Source organism: Protopterus annectens, chromosome 7.part0, assembly GCF_019279795.1.
Source record: "Protopterus annectens isolate FY-2018-M chromosome 7.part0, PAN1.0, whole genome shotgun sequence".
In the NCBI taxonomy this organism is placed as follows: Eukaryota; Metazoa; Chordata; order Ceratodontiformes; family Protopteridae; genus Protopterus; species Protopterus annectens.
The window spans coordinates 1756310384-1756331834 of record NC_056739.1 but is presented as its reverse complement, the minus strand read 5'-3'; the positions used below and the strand labels follow the sequence as shown (position 1 = coordinate 1756331834).

At 38.9% G+C, this 21451-nt stretch overlaps 1 protein-coding gene across 3 annotated transcripts in view; it reads left to right on the top strand.

The window, feature by feature from the left end:
* Positions 1–21451, top strand: part of LOC122807226 (aminopeptidase Ey-like) — a 1536433-nt gene that overhangs the window by 1184660 nt on the left and 330322 nt on the right. For all 3 annotated transcript variants that reach the window (XM_044078305.1, XM_044078303.1, XM_044078304.1), the window contains exon 15: positions 7792–7939. In XM_044078305.1, coding sequence (XP_043934240.1) covers positions 7792–7939 — 148 coding nt within the window. The remainder of the gene's footprint in view (positions 1–7791; positions 7940–21451) is intronic.

Sequence of the window (21451 nt, the reverse complement as noted above, 5' to 3'; positions counted from 1 at the left end):
GCCATAAATAATGGAGGGACAAAGGCCCCAAAATAGGTACACTTTTTAAATATCGGTCTTACAAACTTAGACAGTAGCTAGAATAACAGGTTTTACATTAGTATGAATTTTCTGAATTATATGAAGTCTGAAACTCAAACAATAGTCTTTATTTTCTGACTTCAACCCTCAATAATTTGCCAGTAATTTGCCAGAAAAACACAATTTTATGAAAAACATACCAAAAAATATGAAACAAAAATCTGGACATTTTGTGAAAACCTGTACAGCTGAGAAGTATGATGCCTAGGTCCTGATGTTAAACTTTTTTTTTATTTTTTGCACTCAAACAATTTTTCCTTCAAATCTTTCCACATTCCTTCTGCAGTTTTTCCACTGAATGTATCACTCCAAATAGTTTTACATAGTGACTGTTTTGTTTCCATATAATCTATAATTAGTCATCTGTGCATTGATTTACATGTCAGTTTGACAGAATTATCTAGCAACAAATTAACTTTTATAACCCCATGATCACTGCATATCAATGGTGGTAAAACTTGACATGAAATAGTAATTTCTTTAGGAATACAATCAACATGTAGTATGTCCCTTTCTCTGGTAGGTCTTTTTTGTAATCTGAAGCATTTGCTGTTCATGAACATACATTGTGAATAATTTCCTTACTACTGTTGAATTAATGCTATTCCAGTCTTTTTCTGGTAAATTTAAGTTATCAGCCAATAATATTCTTCAGCACTTGACTTTGGTGGTCTATATACTCCAGTAATTTTTATATGTTCCAGAGTTGCCTTTATTGTCACATTATACAATCTATAGTATCGGTGTTTTCACTGAACATGTAATAATCACAGGTCTCAACTATCTTTAATCCCTATTATAACACCTCCATCTGATTTTTTGTTAGAATGTCTGTTACAGTAAAAACATTTATACCATGACAGAACTGGTTTCCAGTCATTGTTCTTTAACCATATTTCACAAACAATAACAACATCGATCTTATAGGAATGTAGCAAATTTTCCAATAATAAATATTTATTATTAATGCAACTAGCATCAACAACCATCAGAAATGTGAGATGCATCAAATGTTGCTATCTGTGAACTGTTAAATTTTCATCCTGTGAAAAATCCGGCCTCGTGTTTGTCAAATATTGTAAAATATCTGCAGCAAAAATTCTCTTCCCTGATCTTGACAAATGCACACTATCCTGTCTGAACACATGTGCCCAAAATTAGGCTCAGATGCTCTACACATTTCCATTTTTTAAAACAGGACATTTTTTTTTCATGTAGGTATTTACCCAAACATCTTTTCATTCATGGTGACCTGACTGGACTCCCTTCTATATGTGATTTGAGAAAAATATGTCCTAACACCAATACAAGCTATACTATGTAAAAAGGCTGTAAGTTCCCTATTAACAATCAGAGAGTCCTTGCAGATGAGGTGATTTGTACCGACATCAGTAAGAACAGATCCATAATTCCCTACATTAAGGTATTCTAAGGTTTGTCTAACATCCTCTATTTTTGCTCGTTTTAAGCCTAACACAATTCGATGCTCATTATCTTTTCTGCCAATGTACATACTAGTTCCAGTAATAATTGAATCTCCAATTACAAGAATATCTTTCCAGACCAGAACTGAAGAATCTTCAACTTCTAATTCAGTAATATCTGCTCTCAGTTGTTACAAAGGAATGATCATCACCACGAGTCGTATTAATCCCACTGTTTTCATTGCATATTACATTTGCAAGCATACAGTTTGCATCCAACTGGCTTTATGCAGCTGCACCTTAAGCAATGTTGTCAATGTCTATCTTTCTCCTTTTTTTCTTTCCGTAATGTTCTTCAATCCTTCCACATCCAGTTTTGATTTCTTCCTTTTCATCTGCTCTTTGCCCCTTTTTTCTACCTTCTCTTTTGGAAACATGCTGCCTTTTTCTGTAGATTGAAGGTTTGGTGATAGAAAGAATGTTATCATTTCCTGTAATCTGTGTGTTACATAACAAAGCAGTATCCTCTTTAATATGTATTCTCTCTACAGACATTTCTCAGGTTTTTTTCCCTTCCTTGTTATTTGTTGTGAACTTCCTCTTCTCTTTCCTTTTTATTCCCTGCTAAACACTTTGAATCCTCAGATGTCTTGTTTCACAGGAGTTGAGTGATGTTTGCAGACAACAGACACACCCTTTTCTAAATGTGTTCTATTTGCTGTTTGTCTAACATTATTTTTCTCACCAGTGCAGTCATTAGTATATGGCAAAACAGTTCTCCAAGCTGTGCTAATTGCACAAGTGCAATCGTCATCAGTACGTCTAGATTCACTACTAATAATGGTACGCAAATCATCCGACTTTTGACATATGGAACACAGATCACCAGTGTTATCAGGTATTACCTTTAAATATACATAGCATTTAGTACACTGTACAAGATATTTGTGCTTTAGCAAATCATTAATGGCATACTCATTTAAAGATCCAAATTCAGCTTTAAATGAATAAAAAGTTATAGAAGAAAAGAATAATCAAAATCAGTTATCACAGAATTAAAAGAGAACTTAAATCAACTCCTGGGAGAAAAAGCATGCAAACAATATACAACTAACTACTAAAGGAAGTAGAGTAAAGTTGCTGCTCTGACTGTACAAGTTCTGAAAGTCAGACAAAAGCTGGACATTCTTTACTTCACACAGTAGCTTCTGCTCACTATCACTTGCAGTCACATCTTTTTTAACAGTAAAGGCAAATAAATCACAAACCAAGACACAATTGTTTAGATAAGCTCGAGTTTGTCCCTCTGCAGTCTGTGTGACTTTATAGCTGACTAGGTCCCTTTTGTTGCCTAGAGTTTGCCTGTCTAAAACCTATCATGTTCTAACAACAAACAGTAAAAATTAAAGTTAAACAACAAAATATAAATCAAAATAAGTCTTCCTGTTTACAGGCTATCCATTCCTTCTTATAAACAGTAAAAAACAGTGGTAAAAAGTAAAATAGAAATTCAAGTAAAACTTCTCTTACTAGGCAATTCCACAGTAAATCACAAACCAAGACAGGATGGTTTAGATAAACTCTGGATTCAACAGATGCATTCTTCTGTAAATACCCACAGTATTCCCAAAACTGCTATCTTTAACACACTTTTAAAGAATAATTAAACCACTCTTGACTTACCTATAATTAATTGCAAACAAGGATAATGCATTGTCTGCTATGATAACTCATTTCCATCATGCCATGTATCCTTCTAATACAATGCCTCTGCATTTTTTCCAGTCTATGTAACTCCACCCTGCCATATACACAAATAGACCCACAACATTCTATAACAGGTCTAACCATTGTTTTATATATTGGAAGTAAGACCATCTTATGTCTGTCAACAATGCTTATAAAAATATTGTTCATTTTATAGCAACGTCTTCTAAATAAAAAATAAATAAATAAAAATAAATTTTATAGCAACATCTTCTAATTATGTACTAATGTCCGGTATTGCATAATCTATAAATCTCAAAAAACGTATGACAAGCATTTATCTTTCACATTGGCATCAATACTTCTTCCCCATACATTTCCACTGCTACTGTCATGAATTTCAGTTTATAAATGACACTCATGTCATCATTATTAACATGAATCAGCTTCATCTGACATTCACACCAGTGAAAAGCACAATTCTCCTATTAATAAATGTTGTATCAATTCAATATGTACAACTTCTCAATAATTATAATCTTATTTCTGTTTTTTTATTACTTGATAAATTTTACACTTTTCCAAAACAATCGATGCCTAACTTGAATTATCACAGCAAAATATGGCAGTTTTAAACTTCATCACATAATATGAAGCTTATTTACTCGTTTAGAATGCAAGTTAGGCTGAGTTCTACTTCTCTCTATGAATTCCAGTAATGCATGAGTGAGTATGTCAACAGATTCATGTAATTAGACCTCTGGTGGCTGTGCAGGTACTGAGCTGCTCTGTGCCAAGCTGGAATTGGGAATGCACAAACAAGCCTAATATTTCTCTAATTTCTCTGTGCCTTGAAAGGGTAGAATAATCCCTTCAGTATAATCCATACTTATCAAGCATGCTGCAACACACTTTATCCATCAAAAGTGATACCAGCAGGAAGGTTTATTTATTTATTTATTTATTTATAAAGTGAAGTTAAAAAGGTACTGATGTAATATTTAAAGAAGCATGCTTACATAAATGGGTAAAGCATGACCTTTAAGTCAGTTTTGCAAAGAAAGATTACATTACTGCACAGATGCTGAAAAACATATGAGTAAAGTACAAAAATGATTTAATAAAAGACTTTCATTTGCCATGGCAGTAAAATGTAAAACAATTCCTTAAAAAAAAATGTATGTATCAAGGCAGTTTTATAAAACCAAACTTGACAATAATAAAAGTTCAATACCTAATAACCCTATATGGTAGTTGTTTTTATGGTGATAATTGTACCATTCAATGCCTTATTTTCAAAATTTAAAACTGTTTTAATTACTGCAACTTTACATGATCTGACTTAAAAATGCAGGTGAGCAATGCAAGCAAAGTACAAAGCAGTAATTTCAATGTAAATATTTGCAATTTAAGTTTTAAGAAAGTTCCTGTCTGCAGAGCGGTAAGTTGTACACAAACATCACAAATAACAATTTGAAGGAAGTCAGGATATCTTTGTAGTTCAACTTGCAGAAAACAAGAAATAGTCAATATTACAGGAGTCATATTTTATGAAAATCTGTGCTTTTTCTGCTTTGCTAGTTAATCATTGCAAGTAGAAAAGGCAGTTAGAATCAGTACAAATGCATACAGAAATATCCACACAGAGTCAGTACAAATGCAGGAATAACTTCTGTACTTTGTTGGTTAATACATGTAATCATGTACAAAACTCCTCTTCACCTCCCTCCTTTTCTAATTCTCTCTCCTACACCCTCTGACCTACTGCCTACCAAAACTACCCTATTAAATAATAAAACAAATTGAAAACAAAGGGGGAGGGCAATCCCACCAAAAATATAGTACCCCTTCTCTCCCACCTCCTGCAGCATGACCCTCTTGATATGTTCCTTCTGTGTTTCCCTTTTTTTATACCTCCCTTTTTTCAGTCCATTTTATATTTCTCTTTCCACTCTTTTAAGGAAACAGTCATGGAGTACACATAAATATACCTCTATAGAAAACATATAAATCCTCTTTATATTTTTTTAAAATGTAATATAAATAATTGCTCTTTGCAACACTTGCCTTAAGTATTTGCAATGTGCTTATTTAACACCCAAACACTACTGAAATTATATGAGCTCTTAACATCTTTATATAGTACTTTGCTCATGCTTAAGGATTCACTTTACCACTGTTACACATTTAACAAAAGTGGGGGGTTCTTTACAGAAGATTCCTCATTGCTGTAATCATCACAAATAACCTTGAGTACTGTATTTGCATACAGGCGTAGTGGTACTCTTTACGAATAATCACTATGAAACTGTGAAACTTCAGTCTGTGAATGCCACCCATAATTTTAGTTTTGCTCCCACAGATTTAAACCTGAAGCTGTATCTTGACATGCCAGGTTGACTTTATTTAAAATGTTATATAATAAACAGTTTCATAAAATATAAAATAATAAAATAAAATAGTAAACTTCAGCAAAATAAATTTGCTCTTGTCTTCTCGGCAAACAGCCTTCCAGGGATCATTTTAAAACCTTGCCTAATTTATTAATGGGGTTTATCCCATCATCTGTCACATCAGGTAGGCTAGGGAGATAGCTATTATCCAGTCTTTATGACCTTAAATAAAATAATTAGCATGTCACTGCCAATAGAATGTTTTAATGCTGGTTAATGACTACAGTCGGTTTATTATAAGTTTTTTTACTAGTCATAAAGGACAGACTTCACTCACCTGCTAGAAAATGTTGCTCAGAAACAGGAACTATATCTCTGCATCTAAAAAACACACTAAGTAACCTACTCCTTCAAACATAACACTGAGTATGTTAAATGGCTATCTAAGTGACAGCCACTATAAAAGCTAAAGAATGACATTGCAATGGACAAACTTCTATTCCTACCTCAGACAGTCAAAAAAGTTAGTAGATGAAAGTGCTTTCAATTTATTTCACTAGCGAGATATTCTCTTGGTAAACGCTCTTCTTATTTTTAATGATTCTATGTTTCTTTTAGACTTTCTGATTCATTTTGATTTATGACAACAACATTTTGCACAGTGCTCAGGCATAAGGTATTAAACAAACATTTATTGATTTAAATGGTGATTTAATCTCTGTTCATAGACAAATAAGACACAGCTCACACTTTATATTTATGCAGTAGAGTAGTTACCCAAAACAATAACATGAGAGTCAGAGAATTTACCTCCAAAAACAACTAAATATAGCAGGCAGAACTATCTGTCCAGGTATTTTGTAATGGCAATTGTCTGCAAAAATGGTTTGTTCTGCGCCAATATTTTTTCGTACACAAGATGGAGAATATTTTACAATGTTGAATATATTTTTACTGTGATTTGATTAAGACTTCGCCGTTAAAGTAGATTCACACTAATGCATTCACAGGAGTGCACAGCATTGCACATTTTTGAATGAATTGCAAGTTTGTATGGTATAAAACGACACTAAGCCTTTGACGTTCCTTATCACAGATTAATCACATGTACTTGTATAATCCTAATTAAATAATAATGTGATTCTATTGACCTTTCTCATAAAGAATAACGATACTCAGCTTCTTAGTACTATCCAGATGGATTTGGATATATCCCTATATTATGTGACAGCATCTCATATTATATGGATGGGAAGAGTCCATTTCCAAAGCAACAGATTGCTTGCAAAACAAAATTTATCTCTTCTTCACTAACTCAGCTTATTATGATCATCATTACCTCGTCCGCAAGTAGCCAAATGGCTCCCAGTGCAGCACACAGTAGACTTACTACCAGGCTTTTTTATCTTCAAGCTTCTCCAACCTAACTCATTCACACCACTAGCTGCCAGAGTTTATACTAAACACAGGCACACTACAACCTAAGATGCTTCTCCCAAATGACACCCATGTCCAACCCTCAGAAACTGACTGTACAGCACCGAGCACTCTTTTTCCATCCTTGATCCTAAAATCTGGGGTATCCACCCCACCCCCCAACTTAAATGAGCTAAAATCCCCCTTCTCTACCTTCAGATCTGAACTTAAAAAAAGTTCTTCTGAAAGAAATTATGCTGTATTTGTACACAGCAGGCCACCGTCATGTAAGAGACTTAGCCTTAAGCCTTCCTTTCCCTCGGCTAGTAACACCTCTTAATGTCACTTCCCACACCTTCTTCTGCCCTGACTCTCATTACCCCATAGCATTTCCACCATGATATAAACCAGAAATATTATCATGTTAAATGGTAAAATCTGCATTTCTCTCATAACTGTTGCTACTGAACAATTGTTGTTATATATTGTTGCTTTTGGTTCTGTTTTTGATAAGTACAACTTACTGCCTATCATTTACAATTATTTCTTGTGAATTACTTCAACTGGACGGTACCTACAAATGTTTAGTTGTGATCAGTATACCGCACTACTAAACAAATGCAAAATAAAATAAATAAAGTATGAACATTTGCTGAAGGTGTCTAGACAATTTTCAAACCGGACACATAGTATAGCATTTAAGGGAATCAGTTTCATTTCTACATGGTTTTGCCTGCACTGTAAGAATATGTATTTTGTTTCCATTTTAGGGCTAAACATATTCCAGTAGCACTAGCCCTGAACACTTCAAGATACCTCATTTTAGAAACAGAGTATCTGCCTTGGCAATCTTTCCGAAAAAATATAGACTACTTCAATTTAATGTTTGATCGCACTGAAGTCTATGGACCCATGAAGGTATGTTTTGGAACTCCTATTCTTTTCTCTCTCTTCTCAGTCTCGTTTTTTGACACTTCTGTTCCAGCTGTGGTTTAGCATTGTTTCAGCATTTAATTTCTGTCAGTGTCGCTTGTTTACAGAAGATCCCAAATTAGCAAATGTTACTGCAAGTGATGAAGAAGTATATGGAATCTACCTGAGTCTTTACAGTTTTTAGCACGGGAACATTCTTACTTTAGAGTCATTCCGTCTCAATTTCAGAGTCATTACATTACATTGTTTCCTGTAATGTCATAATGCAGAATTAAATATCACACACTGCAAAGGAAAACTTGCTTTATGAAACATGATGGGCAAAACAAGTTCTTAAGTATGACATTTAGGCTTTTTTTCTGTATTATTTTTATAAGATGCCATTCCTTAACATAAATATCAAGATGAAACAAAATATCAGCACAGAAAAATGTACTCAAATGCATGCATATACTCACATATGCACACACAGAGAAAAGCACAATCATTCACATACTGATGCAAACACATTGACACACTGAAACTCACATGCACAGACACACACACACAGACACACACACACACACACACACACACACACACACACACACACACGTGCACATATGCAGCTCACTGCTGATATGCACATACACACATACACATACCATGCACACATATATGCACACTCATACGCACACACATAAGTATGCACACACACACACACACACACACACACACACACACACACACACACACACACACACACACACACACGCACACACACACACACACGCACACACATGCACACATACACACACACACACACACACACACACACACACACACACACACACACACACACACACACATTGCATTTTGGAACATGCATATTGTATGGTTCATCTTTTAGGATCAATCTTTGTTGACAATTGTATTAAAGTCAATCTATTGTTAAGTAGATCAGCTTCAGTAAATTAATTTATATCTGTCTAGAAAATATCATCACTGAGTTATGACAATCAGGATGTTTAAAAACCATTAGATCATAAATGTGACAATCAAACCTGAACCTGTAACCCCAGGAAGCTATTACTGGTGCTAATGTAATACTGAGCTAATTGGAGCTAATTCCCCCTCGGTGAGTGGCAGTCTCCACAGTCCCCACTATACCAATATAGACAAAAAGGCCTTTGTAACTTTAGTCTTTATTATTCCCCTGTATAGAGGGTCTTTAGAAGCTGCTCTCTTAAGCTGATCAACTAGTGACTGTAAACATGCAGTATCCTTGGAAACTGGAAATGTTTGAATGTACTAACTCCAGTAACAGGAGACCATGCCAGTGTGCCTGCAACCCCCACCAGCTCTACCCATCCTGTATCTGATATTGACAGCAATAATTTTGTACTTCTGAAGAACTTGTGTCATTTCTGTTATGATTTATCTACAAAGGCAGGAGTTATTTATCTGACTGTTGCTAATGGCTACATTCTCAATAAGTAAATACACACATTGCAATATTAAAACGTTCATAATGTCTTCTTCATTAGTCATTGTTTACCTGATGCATGACACTTTCTTTCCAGATGCTAGCTGCAGCAAGCAACACTCTATGTTCTACCTCCTGTAAGATCAATAAATGATGCTCCAGAAGACATAATAGCTACAAGGGTTTACTGATCATATCTGCTGAAATACAAATGCTGTTGCTCAAGATCTTCACAGCTTAACACAAACAAATAACATAGCAACAATTTCTCCAGCAGCAACAGATTTGCATGCAGTGAGAAAATGCTATTCAGATGAGTAGTTCTGTGCCCCAGAAGTGTATCTGGTTCAAACAGCACCCTATCCCCTCAGCTCAAGTGAAGAGCAAAAAAAACAAAAACAAGTTCAGGCCCCATTGCTGTGCCTTGCCTCCAACCCTTTTGAATTTATTTTATTTTAATAAATACATAAATAATGTCTTCTTTTAAATTGTTGCAAACCGTTGGTATGTTTCTACCCTGCCTGCATGGAATACTACAGCAGTCATGTTTTACTTAAAAGAAAGAACTTTAGCAAATTGGTTGTGCTGAAGAGTTTGTCATTTACACTTCTTTAGTAGCTAGTATGGTTCCAGAGATATGAGCATTTGTTTAAAATGTAAGGACATAATTTTCTTCTATCAAAAGCTTAAGCTCCGCCCATTGGAAATTACAGTACACACTTTCAGAACTCCATTGGAGGGATTGAGTTAACATCTGTGAATGCATTAGACAACCATCTGAAAGGATAGTCCTTCACCCTTGCCAGTAGAACTAGTAAAGACATTGCACTGTCCAGAATGTGATTCAGTCTATCCAATGAATCACATATATGAGAATGCCCTTCCATAAGTCACCATGCACTCCCTGCATCACCCTCACTATCTCTGCCATGGTTGTGAGGTACCAGCATGCACTTCCATGATAGCTTTGCCATATGTTGCGTTGCAGTCATTCACATACCAACTTCAGAGATACGGGAGTAGCCATATCCCTTTGTCAATGTCCCTGCCCACAAATGATAGGTGCAGATTTAGACATCTGTGTACTGATGGCCACCACATTTCCTTGATGTGTATTATCTACTCAACCTGTCCTCTATCAGATTTTTTTTTTTGTACTCTTGGTATCCCATGGCATAGTGACTGTGTCCATGGTCTATGTAAGGGATGTAGTGCTCAAACTCCCTTCGTCAAACACATACCCTACATCACCTGAATGTGTCATCTCATCCTTTCCATTATTATCAGAAGTTTCAGATCCTCCAACATCAGACAGGGACAGTTCCACAGTGCTGGTGCAGGTAAAGCATCACCAGCAAATACACTAAAGCAAAAAATATTCAGTGTATGTATGACCCTGCACCACAACTGCAAATGCAGCTGATATCTTTACAACTCTAAGCATATGATAACATCTAATATACCTGGCCATACATTGCACAGATGGTTGCACCACTTAGATCCCTGATGTACCTGTATACTATAAGTCAGACATTTAGAGTAACTAAGAGGTTAGAAGGAGTTACAGCTATTGACACTATAAAATAGGACTACATACCCAGGGCATCCACAGCTGGACACTGTGGAGATGGTACTCCTTTAATAGAGGCCAGGAACTCCTCCATCTCTGTAAGAGGTGCTTCAGCCAATAGTGCACCACCTGTTGCCCAATGTTCCTGTGCCATGTCTTTTGCTGTGTGGGCCACAGAATGGATAATTTCTGTATCCCTACAGTGGACCATTTCATAGCTATGGTCCTGACCATCCACTGCATTGACACTGCTTACAATGTCAGCCCACACAGTCACAGTATAGCTGGCTGGTGGCAGGGACAACAAAGAGCCAAAAGGCCATGGAGGCAGAGGGTCTGCAGTACAGCTTCACTCTCAGCATTGTGAATTTTGGTTTGCGGGTGGATGGTGTTCATTGCCTACCAGATGCAGAACTTTTTTTTGGATGTGCCTTGCTTTTAGGCATAGCTCTGTTGGTACAGAAAACAGTGGAATTAGCAGCCTTATTTCTGCATTAGTCTTACAAATCCTTACAAGTGCTACTACCCTAACAGGCCAGATAGTGTGCAGTATTAAGCCTGATAGTTAAATACTGGATATTGTTTGTTGTCCTAAGGAAATGATTGTTAGTTCATGTTAGGTTGTACCACATTTGAAGAGCAATGCTCATGTTAAATTATTACTAAATAATTCTGATAAAGTGAAATTTATACAAATGCACAGATGATTAATAACAGACTTTATGGAAGCAAAGCAGTCACTATGTAAAATGAAGTGGAATGATGGATTCAGTTGAAGGACTGTGGAAGGAATGACACAGACCCCCCTCCCAACACCACCACAAACACATAGGTGGGGACTTAATAAACAAGACACAAATAGCCAGCACTGAGGTGTAAATGGCAAAAAAGACTCAAAATTCTGAGTCTTTTTTTGCCATTTACACCTCAGTGCTGGATATTTGTGTCTTGTTCCTGATTTAGTTTGGCCCTGCATTTGCCATACATGCAGAGCCCTTTCACTACAGGGGACTTAATAAACTCTGTGTAGGAATAGTGAGAAGCCAGCACAGAGTGTACTGTGGCTGTGGCTCCCCCTCGGCAGCATGCCTTGCATATTAATGAAGGCACGCTACTGAGAGAGAGCCATGTAACAGTTACAGAATCAGAGTATGTGGTGTGTGACAGTGTCCAGAGATGAGTAACAAACCCACTGCACTGTTAAAGTGCCAGATGGCACTGAAATATAAAAGTAAAATATGTTATTTCCTTTTTGTGTGTGTGTGTGTGTGTGTGTGTGTGTGTGTGTGTGTGTGTGTGTGTGTGTGTGTGTGTGTGTGTGTGTGTTTGTGTGGCACTTAGCAATGGACATGTGCCAGACATCTAAAAATAGAAACCGGATACTTTTAATTTTAACCACAAAGGTCATGTTTAAGCATAGCTAAGCAGGTTTGAGTGGCATGGCACAGTGTTTAAACGTAGTGAGGAGATATATGGAAATGTATAGCAGTTTCCAACATGTCCTCTTAGCTGAATGGTTAGAGTCACTGCCCTCTGTTCAGTAGGTGCACAGTTTGAATACAGAGACAGACCATTCAGCTTTTTACATTTGATAGCAATATGCTATAGATTTTTTTTATTTTATTAATTATGTATGTATTGACATTTAACAGGGTTAGTCCAGCTAGGCCAGAAGTCCATTTTCAGTGGAGACCCAAGGAGAAAAGATACAGTTACACACAGGTGCACAATACCTAAAATACACACTCCAATATAAAAAAATTAAAATACAGAAGGTCAGGAAATATAGAAGTGCAATACATAAACAGAATAATAAAGTATTAGTCATGAATAAATAATGTACTATTAATCTTATTTTGTTTTGTATATTTTTTTATTTTATCTTTTTGAAAGGTGGATTGCCCTTAGCTGAGCTCTGCTAAGCACTGCTAAGCCAAGCTAAGCAGTGCTTAAACAGGACCAGTTTTAGCAGTACTTAGCAACATGCATCTCTGCTTAGCTGGTTTGAGCACTGCTAAGCAAATCCTATTTAAGCAAACCTCAGCTCAGTTAAGCTGGTTTGGGCACTGCTAAGCATTGCTCAGCATTGCCAGTTGAAGCACTGCTCGACTGAGCTCAGTGGCTTTGCATGCTGCTAAGCGAAGTGCTGCATTTTTAGAAATGGCTTAATGGTGGCAAAGGGTGGGAAAACAGCCTTGAGCTGAATGGGCAGGAATACAGCCAGAACCTGTTGGAGTTGATTTGTGCAAGAGCTATGGCAGGAGTTGGAGAAGGTGCATGCTGCCGGGTGTGGCGGTGAGTCATTTTGGAGTCCAGGGTCATGGTTGGACTCGTTATGAAAGACCATGACATCTGGCTTCTGCAGGGCCAGTACCAAGGGTCAGAATACAAATCAGAGTCCTGGGACTAGCTGGCACATGACCTCACCAGTGCAACTGGTATCCCCAGCACAAATGAGCAGGTGTGTCACCTCTATGATGAGCTGAAGCATAGGAAGGGGGATCTCTTGGCCACCTGGATCCAAGATGCTTGGGTGGACAATGCCCCACAAGTTTGTAAGTATTCTAAGATTGTTTTGCAAAATGGTAGTATGAATATGTGATAGACAGGTATGCATAATGGTCTTATTATCTCTCCACAGCTGCAGAGGAGAGAGCTCACAACCTGGAGGCCCATGCAGGGTGCCTGACCAGGTTGCACCAAGAGTGTGGTAAATACAGATATATATTGTAATATATAGTAATATAAATAAGAACGAGTACAGTAGTAACTGCCAGTAGGTATATTCTACTGTGAGTGTACTGCAATGAATGTGGACATAGACCTGGACTGATATAAGTGAGTAATGCCAGCTACAGCTCAATATAGATGGAAGCATGAAACTGCTAATGTTAAGGAAAGAAAGTTACCACTGCATTAATAGTGCTACGGAAATAAAAATTTATACTGTATTAATAATAATGTTATGGTAAGAAAGTACAACTGTATTCATAAATGTTAATGGAATACATCAACTGCATTCATAATTGTAAGGAAATAAAGTACAGCGCATTCAGAATTGTTAAGGGAATAAAGTTAGTTGTGCATACTTTGTGGAATAACAGCTGTCTTTCAATGCCTGCATTATTTAAAGTGTTCATCAATAAAGACTGTTAGATGTATACCAGTGTTTCATGTCACCCTGAATAAAGCTGAGTTTTGCCAAATGCTGTGTGTATTTTGGGCCGTTGGTCAAGAAATAAAGATTACAAGTGCTGTGAAGTGAACACAGGAATAATACCATGAAGTGACTGAAGGTTAACCAATAAAAAAATGTTTTGCTGAAGTGTAGATGTGGAGCTGTACTACAAGATATAATGCATATTTCTTCTGCACTAAAATCTGAACCTAAAATACTAATGGCTAAAGTATTATAGTGTGCTTCTCTCAGGATTGTTTTATGTCAACCATTGTATTTCAGCTATATGCATTCCTGAATTTAGTTATGCTGCTGAAGACAAGCATGATACTGTTAATAGCTGTAGACTGCAAATATACCATCTGCAAATATATATGGGTCAGGTAGGCAACCCAGCAGTCCGATATGGTCTGTACACATCACACATATTCCCATCCACTATGGGTTATATGTGTACATCTACATTCCAAATATTAATACACAGTTCACATACTATCCCTGTCATGCATGAATCTCATGCATGTGAGATCAAGTGTCACTGCAGTCTTGTATGACACTCCCCTTCTATTACCAGGTCACACTTTGTTACCAGTTGAGCTCTAGGCATACATTACTCAATCAATATTCAGCAATGGCTCAGTAGCTCAGCGTGATACACATTAGGTATGATATACATTTTGTCATACACACAGACTGGGGTTTGAATCCAGGGAGAAGTACTACTAAATATTAATAGAAACTGTTATGTATTGTTAGCAGACATTCTTCCCACATGAATTACAAGTAAATAAATGGCTCTATTATTTGTTTAAATGGGTTACTTATTTGTGTGTCTAGAAGTACCAGAGTGTTAACAGCAATGCTCAGCAAGGTGCTAAGACTGCAGTAAATAAATAGTCAACATGTATAATACTAATACAAAGTATTAAAACAAGTAAAAGAAGTCTTAATACGGCTGTATACCTGGTGTGTTTGTGAATGTCTACTGATAGTCTAACTCGATGCCTGCCAAGGACGGCATGATAAGCATAAACTCTCTGTACTATGCATGATACATGTTTCTCAAGTGTCACATTGTCACCGACTGTGATCACTGTTGCCAAATCCCTGGGACACAGATTTAACAGCCACTTGATTTATCTGAATAGTAGCACAGTCACACTACATTAGTCCACAGTACTCCTTGGTAGTCACATATGTTCCCCTGAACTGTAATAATCTCTGTAGTTGTGCACCTGTAGGTGTTACAGCTTGATCCTTACTGTCCCATGCAGATAGCTTGAGAGGTATAGGGCACTTGTATACATAAAGTAAGGGCAGACCTGTAGAGTATAGAAGAGTTGTGTTGCAAACAATATAGCCTATACTGGTAGTAATTACATTGTTTTCTCTCTCCCCCACCCCTTATCTGCATCATAATTTATAATTCTTATACATTGGGTATGGTTTACGTTTGACATATGTTGTTCACAAAACATTACATTGGGCCTTGTGTTTTATTAGCATACTAACATACCTTGTTGAATGACCTATGTTGTTGGCCTTATGCCATAACTGTTACTGGCATGATGTTACAATACTGACTGTTATCCCAACTATTGTTGTATTCTATATGCTATGGCATGTTACGTTACTGGGTTATGTGATTTGTTCTGCATGCTGTTACAACTAACCACATGTTCTCTTCATTACTAACCTATAACCTTTGAAAAACCTCAACACCATAGCTAGATTGAGTAGGCCGGTTCTCGCAGATCCACCTACCCTACCTCTACTGGCCATAGTACTGGGTCCCTAACCTGGAGCTGTCCCCTCTGCTGGACCTGGACCACCTTTGGGTGGAACCACCTCATGGGATGGGGCCTGTTCCCCCTCTGGGAGCAGGCGTGGAGAAGGAGTGGCCACTCATTGACAGCTCCCAGGGGTAGTGCTCAGGATTGTAAAGCGTGATTTGGACAATCAACTGCACTGGATTGAGGGCAGACTGGCTGACCTGGAGGGGCAGGCTGGCCACATCATCCAGACCTCAGCACAGCCACCTTCAGGGCCGTGAAGGAGCAGTGCTAACTGCCAATGGATGGGAAGCTCAATCCCACTGCTGCTGTCTGGTGGCACTTGGCTCTCTGATTTCACAACACCCTCCCCATCCAAAGTGTTTGCCCCCTCATGTGTCATACACCACCCGTATGCTGTCTTGTATGTTTGCAAATGCTACCTCTCCTGCCCAACTTACCTCCGCACATGTACCTATATTCCTTCCCCAACATTCCACTCTCTCCTTTGAAAAAAAATGGACATCTGTCCCACAAAAAATACCACCCCATACATAGCTCTCCATTTCACCCACACCCACACTGCCCACAATCAATCATTACAGCAATTAATCAACAAAGTTATGTTGCCCACACCCCTCCCTCTGGGATGTGAGACTCCAAATTCCAAATTGTTCACACCCTGCACAGTTGTTGCTGTAGAAGAAATGAAGAGCTATGGTCCTTTCCTACACCCATCCTGCACATCCCTACCTGCCTTTCACATTGTTTTCCCCCTGCTTGCCCCCATTTCAGCACTTTCCTATCACACTTTTTTCCTTTCTTTTTTTTTTGGAAATAGCTTGGGTTTAAGTGGGGCTAAGCGCCGCTTCGTATCATGGAACATTGCGCAAACCCACTTAAAGCTACTTAAAACTGCTTTATTCACCTTCAGTCTTTCTGACACTGTTCTGCACATCAGCAAAATGATAACTCTGCTAAGTCTTCAACCAAGGACCCTGCCAACTATGACATTCTGCATTAGCCCACAAGGCTACTCGGCTTTGAAGAATAACAGGTATTTCCATGAACTTATCTTGATTATCAGTGATGCAAATCAGAAAAAATGTCAGCATCACCAAGTCTCAAATATGGGATCCTCTCAATTACAGCAGAGTGCAGTAGCCCACTAGGCCACTCAACTTTGAAGTACAGCATGTGTTTCCAGAAACATATCCTTATTGCCAATGACACACTGCTTGTACATATAATGGAAAAAATGACAACGTACTTGGGACCGTGATGCAGAGACCAAACCAGTACACAGACAAATAAATGTTGATGGATGTATGTGAGGCCTAGGATTTCAGGTAGAGCTAACAACTGCACAGACTGTTGGGGAATGTCCAGAGCTGTGCCACCTACATTTGGCACAGTTGTGTGCTGAAGTACTTCCAGCTCAGTACACACTGAGAATATGAAATCATGACAGACAGTTCAGTGTCACACATCATACCGATCCGAGCACAGATGTTCATACCAATCCTGTGTAACAGACTGTATGCCTGCACATATGTCTTGCAAATACACCTGCTGTAGTATTGACTCCATAACTCAATCTGGTACATTCCTAGCATGTTTAACATTTTCAACTCACAGTCCTAGCTTCCATTCTAGTGTGTTGCATGTGAAGTACATGGTTGTCAAAACAATTAAATGACTGAGTTGGGCAATTTTAAGCCGGACGGCTTGCTGCTACTGCAGTCACTGCCACCCACATTAGCATTTCAAAGGCTTGTAGGTTGGGACACACTTCACAAATATGTATAGGTGTCCTAAATGTCGCTTACCACTCTCTGGATGGCACTGTTACATAACATATGTACCAGAGGCACATACCTCACATGGACTGTTATGGGTTCCCTCACCCTGGCTGTGCTGTGACAACAGAGCTGACACTGCTCCCTCACTCACATATACAGCTTGCTGTCCCACAATGTGTTCACAATCTCCAGTATGACTCCTGGGCAGAATGCAGGAGCTGCAGCCTGCAACATATGCATCAATATGTTCAACTTCCTGCTGCAGACCTACCATACCTCCCAAACACTTACAACAGGGAATGTATACCATGCTCATACAGAAAGTGGTAGTGGGGTAATGGTCAAGTGAAAGGGACATGTGTCAAAGTCTTCCCCTACAAACATACACAGCTGATAGACCATCGGTTACTGCAGCAGCATGCATATTCTGATGAAAATGACATATAACACTCATATCTGTCTTTCTTCTTATTGACCTCAACCTACATTTTTAAACAGTAAACTGCCACATATTCAGAAACTATGTTCACAATGGCCAAACATAGCATGCAAAACTGTGGACATACTACATAAATCCAAACAGTGGACAGTATTTCGACCTACCCTGTGTGATGCTGTAGTCCCCACAGCTCGATAATGTCCTTCTCACAGGACAGAAAAAGAGACAAGGTCTATATGGAGGCCTCAAACACAGCACTGTGGTGCCATGACTTTGGCTAATGAAAATGCAACCCAGTTGTACTGGATGCAATTAGCAAGTCTGAGCCACAGAATGGTGCACAGGCAATCAGCTGTTCATGAGCATTGCCTACAAAAGGCAATGTTGCTGCCTATGGTGCACAGGTCTGTGACTTTCTCTATGATAACAGACTGTGCTTTCTAAGCATTCTACCACAGGATTTCTGCACATACAGTAGTACAGCACTATACCAGGTATATAATAGTATTCCCCATATAATGAGATGCAGATGGGGGATGCAGTTATGGGAAATAGGGATTACAATAATAGAGGTCTGTGGTAAATATCTTGGAATTACATGTTGCTGTTAGTCAGCTGTCTAGCAGCTACATGTTTCTTTTTGGCTCTGTCTGCTGTGACATAGATCACAGCTCTGGTCCCTGAGTTCCCCAGAAATGGCCATCTCCTGTATGAATGTTACTGAATTGTGTACTAGACAATAGTGACAGTCAGTAGTGATGGATACATCTGACATATCACATGATGTATTGTCTGTCTGTGAATGTCACACAGGCATGGTTCAAACATTGTCCAGGTGTCCGTGACTGTTCCTGACATACTCTGGCTAGGCCATTGTTTACTTAACACCTGTATATCATCGCCTGAGAGCTATGGCTAGCATACCTGTTGACCCCCTACAGCAGGACAGCAGGTTATAGCCAGTAGTAGTGGGGGGACACAAGCTCCACCTCAGCAACTGAGTGTACATATTGAGCATGCAACGTAACGGAATGAATACAGTACCAGATTTTAAAGTACCATAACTGTTTTCTGAGGTGTCTGATGTGTGACAGCCAGATTCCCCACAGTCTGGAATCAACCATTACATATTGTCCAACTGTTTTCCAGACATCCACATTTGTCTGATAGAGGGTCCACATATATCAGGCACATGTGCACATTCTGCAAACATCTGTTTTACTGTAAATGTTGGACACCCACAAGCAGGATACCTACAACATGTTTGCAATGCTGTCTGTAATTGTGCTGCACAGATGTTGCTGGACTATCCCCATATACCTGCAGTACCACTCACCTATTTGTCGGATGGTAGCTGTATGACATGGTACTGGTATATTACCCATAGTGGGCACACCACAGCAGATGACAGTGATAGATGTGAACACATAATAACACAGTCCATCACAGCACACAGGGCCATAACTTGTATACCTAGGATCATACGAGGTTACTAGGCTATTGGCCCTGAGGCCCTCATAAGCCTAGCCCAGGGTTTAACCAATGTGTATACAAGTCAGCACTCTATGCCGTAGTCCAACAGAGACACAGGTGGTATCCTAAGGGTGTATGTCTTGTTAACCATCCATTCATCCAGGTTTCCCTTGAAAAGGTATATATATATATATATATATATATATATATATATATATATATATATATATAGGTACTCTGCCTGATGTGGACAGGGTGTCCCTTCCACAGCTGGGTGAGTGTGTGGAATGCACATCTGACCCCCCCCCAACAAGTCCTGTTGATGTTACACACTAGGTTGAGGGTATGTATATGGGTTAATGGAGTGGGGCTTGACTTGCAGTTCTGCAGCAGTCCTATCAAAGTGGAGTCTGTGATTGCCTTGTATGCCAGACACAGGTCACCTCTGAGGAGCCTAATGGCACTGGCAGAGGATGGACTTATAGCCTATCTGTGTATGGAATATTTTTGAGGGCCTGGTATTCACTGGTGAGGAACCTATGTGATCCACCCAGCTGCTGCATGTGCTTTGTGAGATACATGATGAAAGGGGCATTATACTCACTACTGGGCCTTATTAGGGGAGAATACAGGGATGTTATGAATCCCATGTCCCTGGATGACATACCCTTATGTATAAGGTAGACCATGTAGAAGGCTTTATTTACAATGGAAGCAACATGGTGGTCAAAAGTCATGTTGCCATCAACCTGTGTGCACGAAAATCTCTCAACTGATTGCATACTTAAGATGTTGTTAGTACTGTGATATGTGGGAACGTCACTCTCCCCAAAGGGGATGACACTGCATGTCGTGTTATGCTGCCTGATGCCATATTTCTGGCACCTGTCATGTATCTGCATGAGACCCTCTTGGGGGATGTCCACATCACTAGAGAATTTGGTGACAGCACCCAACATGCAGGGAATGTGTGAGGAGTTAAACTCACATATATATGGGGCAGCTGTTGAATGCCAGGGTACAACATTGCCCACCTCTGGTCAACCTGTCTGATACTGACTGGAGCACTACTGATTCCAGCCTGTCTGCATGGGACAGGTGTTGGAGGCCATGGATTACCTTTGTGGGTATTACCATGGCCTTTCCAGTTGGTGCAGATGTCTGGATAGATACAGACCCCACAGGGCATGGTTGTAACTTATTGGTCTACTGACTGAGGACTATACAGAGGTAATGACCACCTTTTTTTCTGGATGCAATCCCTTTACCTATGAGGTGAACCACACACTAGGCTTTTCTGACCACTGTCGCTACATGATGATTGAGTGCGACATTGTTATCAACCTGAGTACCTAGGTCTCTCAACACAGATTGTGTGTTTAGGGGGTTTCCATTGATGTGGCAAACAGTGTGGTATGATGGTACAGTTTTCTGTGTTTAGCTTGAGGCCTGGAACTTGCCATCAGTCTGTACTTGGTGTATGACCATGTTGCAGTGTGTTAACATCATTTGGTGGGTCAATGACAGACAGCACTTAATCTACATGCACCACAGCCTTGGTCAGTACCTACAAATGTGAATGGTGGTTAGCATTCATGCTTAGACACATGCTGGTTATTTAGGGGCAGCAGCTACTCACAGGGCCTCAACATGTATACACATTGCACACACATAGGCAAGACAGACTAGGGTTGCCACCTTATCAAATGGCCAATGTGGGACACTTCTTGTAGAATCATGACAGATGCCAGGGCAAACCATACCCATGGCAAATGCAAAGGTCAGAACCTCCCATTTT